Consider the following 12,403-nt stretch of genomic DNA (forward strand, 5'->3'; position numbering starts at 1 on the left):
TCAAAAGAAAGAAATTCCTTGTTTTGTTATTAGATTTAGTTTTTGCTTTCTTCTCACCTGATAGGACCTGGTGAATAAAGTGTCCCTTCTGACCTCTTGTTTAACCTGTCTTGGAGCAGATCGGAAGGAATGCCTTTCCTGTGACCTGGAAGCAATCCTCTATTTGTGACCAAATTATTCTTCCTTTCTTTTTGGTGGTTTCTGAATAAAATAACGTTTCTTGCCAGCCTTTCACAAAACAGGAGGAGGGACCACTCAGAAGATGTGTTTGGCAAAGCCTGCATTTTACAGATGGCACCACTGAGGCCCAGAGAGGTGCAGCCACTGGCTCGTGGTCATAGAGCGGAGAAATGCAGGTGCCACGTCGCAGCTCAGGTCTAGCTTGACCCTGTAAACGGGGCGCTCGCATCCCCTCCCCCATCCCAGGAAAGCACGCCCGTTTATCCTACACTTCGCTTTGCACAACCCACACTTTCCAAGCTTTTTTTTTTTTTTTTTTAGACATTTCCTTCCGAGGGTGACGGGACGGTCACGCTGATTGGTCTTGACCAGGGACCCCAAACAGCTAGCCGTCACCTAGACTCCACGGATCCCCGTAGAGCCCCTGCGAGCGCCTGGAAGCGTCTCGCCCTGCCCTCGAAGCCCAGCGATTAAGTCGGTTCCTCAAATTGTTCCCGACCGGAGGAGCAGGAAATAACACCGGCCTTTGGTGGCGGCCACAGCGGGCGGGGGAAAAGTTCAGGCCTCTCCCGGGCAGTCGCACAGGCCTCCCATCAATCTCGGGTCTAAGGTCCGGCCGGGCCCGGGTTCCGGCCGCTCTTTCTGGCACTCGAGTCACCACCCGACCTCCGGCCTCGGTCGTCGCCAGGGGCCCGGCTTTCCCCGGGGCCGCTCGGCCCCCGCGCGGCCGCCAGGTGGAAGAAGACAGGTCAGCGGCGCGGCGCGCGCCAGGGGGCGGGGCGGGGCGGGGGCCGGGACCCCCGCGCCCTCTCCTCCGCGCCGCCCGCCCGGCTGCCCGCCTCGCGGCCCCCGCCGCGACCGGCGCCCATCCGGCCGCGCGGTCCCCAGCAACAGGTGAAGAGGCCGCCGACCCGCGGCGCCTCTGCGGGGCGGTCCTTCTCCCTCCCGCCTCGCGCCCGCCCCTCTCCACGCCCCCTCCCCTCCTCCCGGCCTCCGCCGCGGCGCTCGGCGGCCCGGCGGTCTCCCCTGGCGCCGTCTCCTTCTCCTCCCGGGCCCCAGCGCAGCCCGAGAGCCCCGCGCCGCGGAGCGAGGGGCGCCGAGCGCTCGCACGACACGCGCCGCGGCGCCACCGGCCCCGGGGGGCGCCCCCCGGCGCGCCTCCCTCCTCGCGCCCGCCGCGCTCCCCTCCCCCGCCGCCGGCGGCCCCCGGGCTCCGGGCCGCGCGTCCGGCCCCCGACGCGCTGGGGGGCTCCGGGGAGGGGCCGGCCCCGCCGAGAGGCGCGGCGATGGAGGAGCCGCAGCGCGCCCGCTCGCTTACCGTCACCACCACTGCCAGCTCCTTCGCCGAGAACTTCTCCACGAGCAGCAGCAGCTTCGCCTACGACCGGGAGTTCCTCCGCACCCTGCCCGGGCTCCTCATCGTGGCGGAGATCGTGAGTGCCGCGCGCGCGGGGGGCGGGGGAGGCGCCGGGGGGCCCGCGCGCGGTGCGTCCGCCGACCGCCTGCCCGGGACGCCTTTCGCGCGGGCTCGCCTTCTCCCCGGCGTGCGAAACGCGGGCACCACCGCTCTGAGCGAGGTCGGACCACCTTGCGCGCCTGAGCCGCGGGATGTCTGCTTGCTGGGTCCCGTCGGGGGTCGTGCCGGGTCTCGGGAGCAGGGCGCTCGGTGGGCGTTCGTTCGGTTTGGGTTCACGAGTGTCACGGACACCTGATGCCTTCCTTACCTGATCTCCAGGTGGATGGCCTCCTCCCTGAAAGCAAAGCCTTCCAGAACTCAGGGAGAGGAGAGGACTTTTTTCTTCGCCTGCTTCTCTCCCCGGTGTTAAAATTGAGGTGAATTAAGAAACTTGTACCGAGAAAAATAAGAGGGCCTCGACCGCGTTGGGGACCGGAAGGTCTCCTGCAGGGTGCTGTGCACCTCCTGGGCTCAGCGCAGTCCTGGGGAGGAGGGCTGGCGTGCGCATTCTCCTCTTGACCGGACATGGAGGCTGAGAGGTCTAGTGATTTCTTCTAAGTCCCGGCCACTCCTTCTTGGCTGGAGGGAGCCCTGTTACCAGCTGGTGGTGGCCACTGTTTCACCATGTGCCGGGGCCTCCTCAAGACCTTTAGTTGGCCTTGTGCCCTCATGCAGGCCACACAGCAGCCCTATCCTGTGTGCAATTATTATCCTATTTTGCATGAGAAGAAATTGAGGCACAGAGAGGGGAAGTCCAGGGTGGGGGTGTGTGTGGGGGGGGGGGTGTCTGGACTGTGATTCAACCCTGGGCCTGGCACACCCCAGGGCCCTGCGCTTAACTGCCAAGGAGCATCCTTCCCAGCCGCCTACCCTTTCCACCCGATCTCACACCCATTCATTGGAAATGTGTGGAGTTGAAATCTAGCTTGTGTGGGTTTGGAGAATGGGAGCCATGGTGGTACAGAAGTGGCTGAAGACCCAGATGGTTTCTCTGAGAAGCCCCCGACAGAACCTGGGTACATCAGGTAGCTGACTCGCTCCTCCGGCGTCTCAGGCCCCGCCCCAGACGGACGGAATCGATGCCAATGCACGTAAAGTTTGCACAGTGTTGTCTGGGCTCATCCCCCAGCCAGTTCCCTTCGCTGGTATTGAGGACATCAGGAGACCCAATTAAAAAAAAAACAAACAAAACAACAACGAAGGTATTGGAATCACCTTGCAGGGCCTGGCTTATAGGAATTCGGCAAATATTTGCTGTGTGCGTTAAGTAGTTGGCAACTTCCTTGCTCCAGCAGAGCAAACAGAAACTGAAGCCGGACATGGGGGCTTCTACCTGGGGGTGGATTTGGACCCGGCACGAAGTAAAATGCCTCTTGTTTTTGACTGGTGATCCATATGCTCTGTGTTCCACGCTTTTTCGGAAAATAGCAAAGCGAAGGACACAATGCAAATGGCCCATAGTCCTGCCAGTAGAAATAACCACTGTTGATATTTTGACATGTGTCTTTTAAAATTTCAATAAATTAAAAAAAAATTTAAGGTTTTATTTTCTTTTTAAATTAAAAAAATTGTTTTAATGTTTATTTTTGAGAGAGAGAGAGAGAGAGAGAGGGACAGAGCACGAGCGGGGGAGGGGCAGAGAGAGCCTGGGAGACACAGAATCCGAAACAAGCTCCAGGTTCTGAGCTGTCAGCACAGAGCCGGACAGGGGGCTCAAACCCACGAACGGTGGGATCATAACCTGAGCCCAAGTTGGACGCTCAGCCGACTGAGCCACCCAGGCGCCCCTCAGTAAATGTTTTTAAAGATGGAAACACATGTAAGAAAAATTTCCCTTATCACTCCAATAGTTCAATTTTGATTTTTGACAACTGTGCACGTTTTAAGGAATAAAACAGTCTTAGAATTAGAAGTTTGCCCCACTGTCTTCATACCTAGAGGTGCTCACTTTCAAATCTCTTAGAGCCCTAAATAACATATTTATAATGCTGTTCCTTGATCCCCCCCCCCATTGTAGGTGTTGTCTTTGTCTTTCCACTTCCCCCTCTGAGAGATGTGGCTCTAACCCTCTCAGACCACCTCTTAGATATCCCATCCCACCCCCCTATTATACATATACTCTTTCTGTCTCCTACTATATTTTGGGTTAAATCAATACCCATTGTTGACCTTAGGACACCATAAACACTGTTCACAGCCCAGCCACCGAGCAGTCTGTGAGCACTTTTCTTTTCCTGCCCAATTTGTTTCCTTCTCTTTTTCCATTTCTTCTTTCTCTGTTTAGTCACTAATTTTACCTTCATTGTCTAAATCTCTTATCAGGAAACTGAGAGACATCGGGATTCTATCAAGGTCATCTCATGGCCAAATCCTCTCTGGGAACCTCTGACCTCCTCCCACCTGTCCTGCTCATCTGGGCACAGCTGACATCATGGGATTTCCTGCAGTATCACCATGGGGAGTCTTTGTCTCCACTTCTCTCCCACACTGGGTCCCCTGCTTCTCCTGACCGCTGTCCTTCTCTGTTTTGCCTCACTTCTGGGGGGGGGAGGGGGACCACACAGACTTTAGTAGTTTCCTTAGAAAGGATGCATGTATGAATCGAGATTTACATCTTTCAAAATGTCTTGATTTGAGGGGCACCTGGGTGGCTCAGGCTTTAAGCATCTGACTTCGGCTCGGCTCATGATCTCATGGTTCGTGAGTTCGAGCCCCACATCGGGCTCCCTGCTGTCAGCGCAGAGCCTGCTTTGGATCTATTCCCCTCTCTGTCCCTCCCCCGATTGTGCTCTCTCTCTTAAAAAAAAAAAAAAAAAAAAAAAGTCTTGATTTGACTGTTACACATAATTAATAGTTTGACTGGTAAAGAATGTTAGATTGTAAATTGTTTTCCTTCAAAATTTTGAGTGTTCTTCCATTATCATTTAACTACTCTGATTCCTGTTTTCATAAATTTCTATTCCTCATCCTTTTTTTTCTTTCCTTTCTGGAAGCCTGTAGGACCTTTCTCCCAAGAGATCTATAAGATCCCAGCAATGTGCCTTCATCTGAGTCCATTTTCTTCCATTATACTGAGGACCTACCTGGTGTGTTCTCTCAATCAGGAAAACTCGTGTATGTGTGAGGGGATTTTTTAAAATTGTTTTTTACCTTTCCGTTTTGTTTTTTTTTCTGAAACTCCTTGTACACTTTTTTTTTTTCTATGCATGCATTTTCTTATAATCTTTCTCATGGGTTCATGATATGCTGTGTTCACTTGCCATACTGTAAATGCTTCTCAGGAACTTGGATCTCTGTTATCACACTGTTCTGTTGCAAGGAAATGTCTTTGATTTCCTCTGTTTTCTATTTTAAAACTAACATGTTCCTGGGTTTCACCAGTATAGGTAGTGCCATAGCACTCTTCCTTCTTTGTTCCTCTTCCCACATTTATCCAGTGATTTTCTCAAGGGAAGGTTCCTTTAAGTAGAATTGTGTGTCAAAGAGTACTCACATTTAAGAGTTTTGTTACATATTCTGAAATTCTCTTTCTGCACAGTTCTGCTGGTTTAAATTACTATCAGTAGTGTGAGCCTATTAAACTAAAAATACTTTTTTAATACTCTCTGAAATAAAAAAGGTGAAGAACCACTTAAATGATATATGCTGATCTAAGGTACTTTTTTTTTGTTCATGTTGTAACGTCTAACTCAGGATGTGGCTTACTGTGGATGGTTTCTTGGAGGTAATGCCATATGGTACCACCGATTCTTTATGGAGGTAGCGGGAAGCAGCTCTCAAACTATTGGCCTTCCCAGCCCTGAGACTAAGATAGACGTGCCCCAGAAAAATGTTACTTTCTGCCACGGAAAAAAAAACAAATACTGAAACAAATAATTACTAAGATTACTTAGTGATTACTTCAAATTACTAAGAATTACTTAGATTCTGACTTCCCGCTGGAACCTAGGAGAAATGAAATAATAGAGAACAAAACACAGTGTTTCCTCAAATCTGTTGTCAAAATCGCTAGCCCTCGTTTTCCCACAGGAGTGAGTGGTGGTAGCTAACCTACTCAAACACTTTGGGCAGTGCCTATGTAACCTTCTGTTGAAACCAAATTGTGGCTGTTTCCTTCCGTTTAAAGTTTTACAACAAGCTAGAAGCAATCCAGTACTTGACCTGTGACTTGTCGGATGCTCTGATCTTATAACAATTACAAGTACTTGAAGAATTAACTCAGAAGCTGAGTTAATTGTACCCTTCCTGTTATTGGTGACTTCAGAATGAATTATAGCATCCGTGGAATAATGTTAGGTCACCTGTCATATACTTACGGTCATGAGCAGACTTAGGTGGGGAAAGATGAATAGTTTACTGAGAGCTGGAATCAAATTATTCTATCCTGTTGAGTTCTTATTAAAAAAAAGTGAGGGGCGCCTGGGTGGCTCAGTCGGTTGAGCGTCCGACTTCAGCTCAGGTCATGATCTCGCGCTCCGTGAGTTCAAGCCCCGCATCAGGCTCTGTGCTGACAGCTGGGAGCCTGGAGCCTGCTTCGGATTCTGTGTCTCCCTCTCTCTCTCTCGCCCTCCCCCGTTCATGCTCTGTCTCTCTCTGTCTCAAAAATAAATAAATGTTTAAAAAAATGAAAAAAAAAGTGAACATAGTTTCCTTTTCAGAAAACAATGCCTAGTCTTTGTAGAAAAAATAGAAAAATGTAGGTAAGTAAAGAAAACCCCATGTAATTTTTTGCCCCCATGGTGGTTCTTAACAGGCATGGTACTACCCCATGCCTAGGATTTTTTTTTTTTAATTTTGGTTATTGTAATATTTGAAGCTTCTACTGTTGTTTAGTTTCCTGGGGGGTCAGGGTTGCTAAATGTCCTGATGTTCATGGGACAGTCCCCTACGATGAAGAGTTGCTTTACCAGTTGCCAACAGCACCACTGTTAAGGAACTTTGAGTGAACTACTATTTAATTTTTTTTTAATGTTTATTCATTTTCGAGAGACAGAGACGAGTGCGAGTGGGGGAGGAGCAGAGAGAGAGGGAGACACAGAATCTGAAGCAGGCTCCAGGCTCTGAGCTGTCAGCACAGAGCCCGATGCAAAGCTCGAACTCCTGAACCGTGAGATCATGACCTGAGCCGAAGTCAGACACTTAACTGACAGAGCCCCCCAGGCACCCCTGAGTGAACCACCATTTAGCACTGAATAAACCATTCCAGAATTTTTCAAGTCGTTCTGTATTATTATTTATCTGTAATTTTTTAAATGCAGTCACTTGTAAACTATTTTGTTTACTGCTGTGGCCACCTGTGCTGGCTACCTCCCATTTGTCCCTCAGAGCCACTCTCCACCCCTCTCTGTTCTCCACCCTAAAGGCTGATTTCCACGGACTGTCTCGAGGGGCTCCCCTCTGATGTTTCACTGCAGTCATCCAGGGGTGGTACCCGCAGGAGGCTGTGGGGTGAGAGGAGAGCAGGCTCCGGGTATTCAGTCCCTGGGATTCCTAAGTGCTGGCTCTTAGCAAGTTGACCGTGTCCCTCCATGGAAGGCGGGCTGTCTGGCCACCCTTGCCACACAGCTATTTTCCCTGGCTCTGATCGCTGTTCACTCCCAGCTGCTTACTATTGCCAGGCACTGCGCTATCACTGTGGTTTTCCGGCACCCTGCTTTATAAATAATGCCTTTACTAAACTCCATTCAGATTACCCAATCTGAAAGTGCCCAGTGCCCTGCTGAGACCTGATAAATTACCTTTTCCTCATTAATAATTAATTTCTTATGACATTCTCTTTTTTTATGGGTCTATCTTATGACATTTTTTTTTTCTTTTTTTAATTTTTTTTTAACGTTTATTTCTTTTTGAGACAGAGAGAGCATGAACGGGGGAGGGTCATAGAGAGAGGGAGACACAGAATCCGAAACAGGCTCCAGGCTCTGAGCTGTCAGCACAAAGCCCGACGCGGGGCTTGAACTCACGGACCGTGATATCCTGACCTGATATCAGGACGCTGAAGTCAGACGCTTAACCAACTGAGCCACCCAGGCGCCCCTCTTATGACATTCTTAATGGCCACATAGTATTCCATAAATGTCCAACTCCTACTATTCAGTTTATGTTTCTTTCCTTTAAAACTGTGACAAACTTCCTTTATACTAACTCCTCCTGGTTGTTCTTTAATATTTTCTAAGGATGAGTACTTAGAACTGAATTAAAAGGTCTATGCATTTTCTTTAAAGTCGAGTTTTTTGAGGTATACGGTAAAATTCACCCTTTTTAGTGTAGAGTTCTAAGAGTTTTAGCACATGCCTTTTTAAGAAGTGGCTTTATGGAGATATATCATAAAACTGACCCTTTTAAAGTATACAATGCAAGGATTTGTAGGATACTTACAGAGTTGTACAACTATTTTAGAACACTTTTGTTACCTCAGAAAGAAACCTATTAGCAGTTACTTCCTATTCGTCCCTTCTCTCACCCCTCAGTAACCACTAGTCTGCTTTCTGTCTACACTTGTCAACATTCTGTCTACTAGGCTACATTTGTCTCTTCTGGACACTTCATAAAAATGGCCCTATAATATGTGGCCCTTTCTGTCTGGTTTCTTTTACTTAGCATAATGTTTCCAGTGGTCCTCCATGCTTATAGTATGTATCAGGACTTCATTCCTTTTACTAACACATAATATTCCATTGTAGTATATATATATGTGTATATATATATGTATATATATGTGTGTGTGTGTGTATATATATATATGTGTATATATATATGTGTGTGTATATATATATATATATGTGTATATATATGTGTGTATATACACACACACACACACACACACACACACACACATATATATATATATATATGATTTTGTTTACGCATCAACTGATGAACATCTGGGCTGCTTCCACATTTTGACTATTGCACATAATGCCACTATGAGCCTTCATGTACAAGTTTTTTTGGAGACATATGTTTTCACTTCTCTTGGGCACTTATGTAGGATTGGAATGGCTGGGTCATATGGTAACTCTTTGTTTAATATTTTGAGGCACTGCTAGACTGTTTCCAAAGTGGCTGCACTATACTGCAATCCCACCAGCAATCTGAGTTCCAATTTCTCTACATCCTCATTAAGATTTTTTATTTTCTGTCTTTAACTCTGGCCATCCTACAGGGTGTGAAGTGGTATCTCATTGTGATTTTTGTTTGTATTTCTTTTTTTTTTTAATGTTTATTTATTGGGGGGGGGGTTGAGAGAGAGAGAGAAAGAGAATCACAAGAAGGCTCCATGCTTAGTGCCAAGCCCAGTGCGGGGCTCAATCCCACAAACCATGAGATCATGACCTGAGCTGAAACTAAGAGTCAGAGGCTCAACTGACTGAGCCACCCAGGTGCCCCTGGTTTGTATTTCTGTAATGACTAATGATGTTGAATAGCTCTTCATATGCTTATTGGTCATTTGTATGCCTCCTTTGGAGAGATGTTTATTCAAATCCTTTGCCATTTAAAAAAAAAGTTATTTTGGGGCGCCTGGGTGGCGCAGTCGGTTAAGCGTCCGACTTCAGCCAGGTCACGATCTCGCGGTCTGTGAGTTCGAGCCCCACGTCAGGCTCTGAGCTGATGGCTCAGAGCCTGGAGCCTGTTTCCGATTCTGTGTCTCCCTCTCTCTCTGCCCCTCCCCCGTTCATGCTCTGTCTCTCTCTGTCCCAAAAATAAATAAAAAACGTTGAAAAAAAAATTAAAAAAAAAAATAAATAAAAAAAGTTATTTTATTTTTGAGTTGTAAGAGCTCTTTACATGTTCTGGATACAAGTCTCTTATCAGATATATTATTTGCAAATATTTTTCTTCCATTCTGTGGGTTGTCTTTTCACTTTATGTGATGGTGTCCTTTGAACTACAAAGATTCTTAATTTGGTAAAGTCATACACACACACACACACACACACACACACACACACACTATGGCTTATGCTTTGGATATTGTATCTAAGAAGACTTTGCTTAATCCAAGGTCATGAAGATTTACTTTTGTTTTCTCCTAAAAGTTGAATAGTTTTTTCTTACCTTTGAGTCTGTGATGCATTTTGAGTTAATTTTTTTTCTTTTAAAGTTTATTTTATTTTATTTTTTTTGAGAGAGAGAGAGAAAGAGAGCAAGCAAGCAAGCAAGGGCGGGGTAAATAGAGAGGGAGACAGAGAATTCCCAATCAGGTCCTGCATCGTCAGCATAGAGCCTCCTGTAGGGCTCAAACCCATGAACTATATGATTATGGCCTGAGCTGAAATCAACAGTTGGATGCTCGGGGCACCTGGGTGCCTCAGTCAGTTGAGCATCTGACTTTGGCTCAGGTCATGATCTCTCAGTTTGTGAGTTCAAGCCCTGTGTTGGGCTCTGTGCTGACAGCTCAGAGCCTGGAGCCTGCTTCAGATTCTGTGTCTCCCTCTCTCTCTGCCCTTCCCATGCTCATGCTCTCTCTCTCTCTCTCTCTCTCTCTCTCTCTCTCTCAAAAATAAATAAACATTGAAAAAAAAAAAAAAGAGTTGGGTGCTCAACCAGTTGAGCCACCCAGGTGCCCGGAGTTAATTTTTGTATATAGTGTGAGGCAGGGGTCTAAGTTGATTCTTTTCCATATGGATATCTAATTGTCCCAACACCATTTGTTGAAAAGACAGTTTTTCTCCCATTGAATTGTCTTGGCACCCTTGTCAAAAATCAAATGTAATATAAGGGTTTATTTCTGGATACTCAGTTCTATTTCATTGATCTCCATGTCCTTACAGCAATACCACACTGTATTGATTACTCTATCTTTGTAGAACATTTTGAAATCAGAAGTTGTGAGGATACCAAGTTTTTTCTTTTCTCAAAATTGTTTTTTGGCTATGAGTTCCTTGCATTTCTGTATGGATTTTAGTATCAGTTTGTCAATGTTTGCAAAAAGGGGTAGCTGACATTTCAACATGCATTGTGTCAAATCTGTAGATCAATTTGGGGGGTATTGCCGTCTTAACAAAATTAAATTTTCCAATTCGTGAATATAGGATGTCTTTCCATTTAATTAGGTTTTCTCTCATTTCGTTCACAAATGTCTTGTAGTTTTCAGGACACGTGTCTTATATTTCTTTTAAATTTATTCATATATTCAAATATACATTCAAATATTTTCAATATATTCAAATATTATTCAAATATTTTCTTCTTTTTGATGCTCTTGCAATGGAATTACTTTCTTAATTTCACTTTCAGACTGTTCATTGTGAGATCACAGAAATGCAATTGAGTTCTGTGTCCTTGACCTTGTATCCTACAATTTTGATGACCTCCTCTATTAGTTCTAATAGTTTTTTGTGGCTTGACATATGTGTATTTAAGACTTTTGATACAGCTGCCAAGTGGTGCAGAAAAGTGTACACAAGTTTACATTTCTTCTAGTGGTGTTTTAGTGTGCAACAGGGTTTGTTCCTGCAAATACTCAAACCTTCTTTTAATGTTTGCCAATTTTGTTGGACTGGGAGATACTCAAAATGATAAAAACTAGTTTGGCATGGACATCCCTACTCAGAACATCAGCTGATATTTAGGGGAGCCTTGGACATGTGAAAAAGAACAAATTGGTTTTTTGTCTTTTGTTTTTTAAGTTTATTTATTTTGAGAGAGAGAGTGCCTGTGGGGGAGGGGCAGAGAGAGAGGAAGAGAGAGACTCCCAAGCAATCGCAGGTGCTGAGCTGGATGTGGGGCTCCATCTCATGAACTGTGAAATCATGACCTCAGCCAAAATCAAGAGTTGGATGCTGAAAGGACTGAGCCACCCGGGTACCCCAGAACGAATTGTTTTTATTTGCATTTCCGTGATTATCAAAGTTGAATATTTTCAATATGCTCATTAGCCATTTATTTCTTCTTTTGGCAACTGCTTGCTTTTTCTTCATTTAAAACATGGGGCTCTTTCTTTCTTTAAAAAATGTTGTGGCAATATAAAAGAGAGAGAAAACTGAAATGAATATTACCTCCCAGGAGAGAAATAAGATTGGTTTGGGGAATGTGTTTGAATGGGATGTTTGCTTTGTAACTGTTTTGTCTTTTTATAAGTTTACATTTTTTTAGAATGAGAATATATTTATAAGTTAATGGAATTAAAGAAGCTTGCAGCAAAGGAATAAGTGTTCATTGTAAAGATAAACTTCAGATCATTTATGTATAGAATGGAAACTTAAAGTCTCTGCTGCCCCACATGTTTGACTCCCTCCCTCATCCACCCACCTGCCTTGGTGTACTTACCATTCACATTTCTCCCAGACCTTTTTCTGTGTATGTCAGATACATAGTATGACCCACATATGTGGATGAACATATTACATATATTCCGCAGCTATTTTTTATCTACTAATATCTTGGGGCACTTGGGTAGCTCGGTTGGTTGAGCGTCCAACTCTTGATTTCGACTCAGGCTATGATCCCAGGGTTGTGGGATTAAGCCCTACATCAGGCTCCACGTTCAGCTCAGATTCTCTCTCTCTCTTCCTCTGCCCCTCTCCCCCATTTGTGCTCTCTCTCTCTCTCTCTCTAAAATAAAGAAAATAATATCTTGATATTTTTCTATGTTTCGTCTTTGTCGATTTGTAATTTTCCTATATACTATGGGTATTAATTTTTTCTGTCACTTGTTACATATCAATCATGCCATTTGTATCAAAATAAGTTTCTAATTCGCATGAAATCTAAACTGTTATCTTTATTTCGCCTTCTGGGGTTCACCTTGCTTGAACATGGCTT

The 12,403-nt window shown here is 45.6% G+C and overlaps 1 protein-coding gene across 1 annotated transcript in view; it reads left to right on the forward strand.

Moving 5' to 3' along the window:
• Positions 1 to 1,366: 1,366 nt before the first annotated feature.
• Positions 1,367 to 12,403, forward strand: part of CMTM8 (CKLF like MARVEL transmembrane domain containing 8) — a 108,728-nt gene continuing 97,691 nt past the window's right edge. Inside the window, exon 1 of the mRNA XM_042955969.1 lies at positions 1,367 to 1,613. Coding sequence (XP_042811903.1) covers positions 1,467 to 1,613 — 147 coding nt within the window. The 5' untranslated portion in view covers positions 1,367 to 1,466. The remainder of the gene's footprint in view (positions 1,614 to 12,403) is intronic.

The sequence above is a fragment of the Panthera leo genome, chromosome C2, assembly GCF_018350215.1.
Source record: "Panthera leo isolate Ple1 chromosome C2, P.leo_Ple1_pat1.1, whole genome shotgun sequence".
Classification (NCBI taxonomy): Eukaryota; Metazoa; Chordata; class Mammalia; order Carnivora; family Felidae; genus Panthera; species Panthera leo.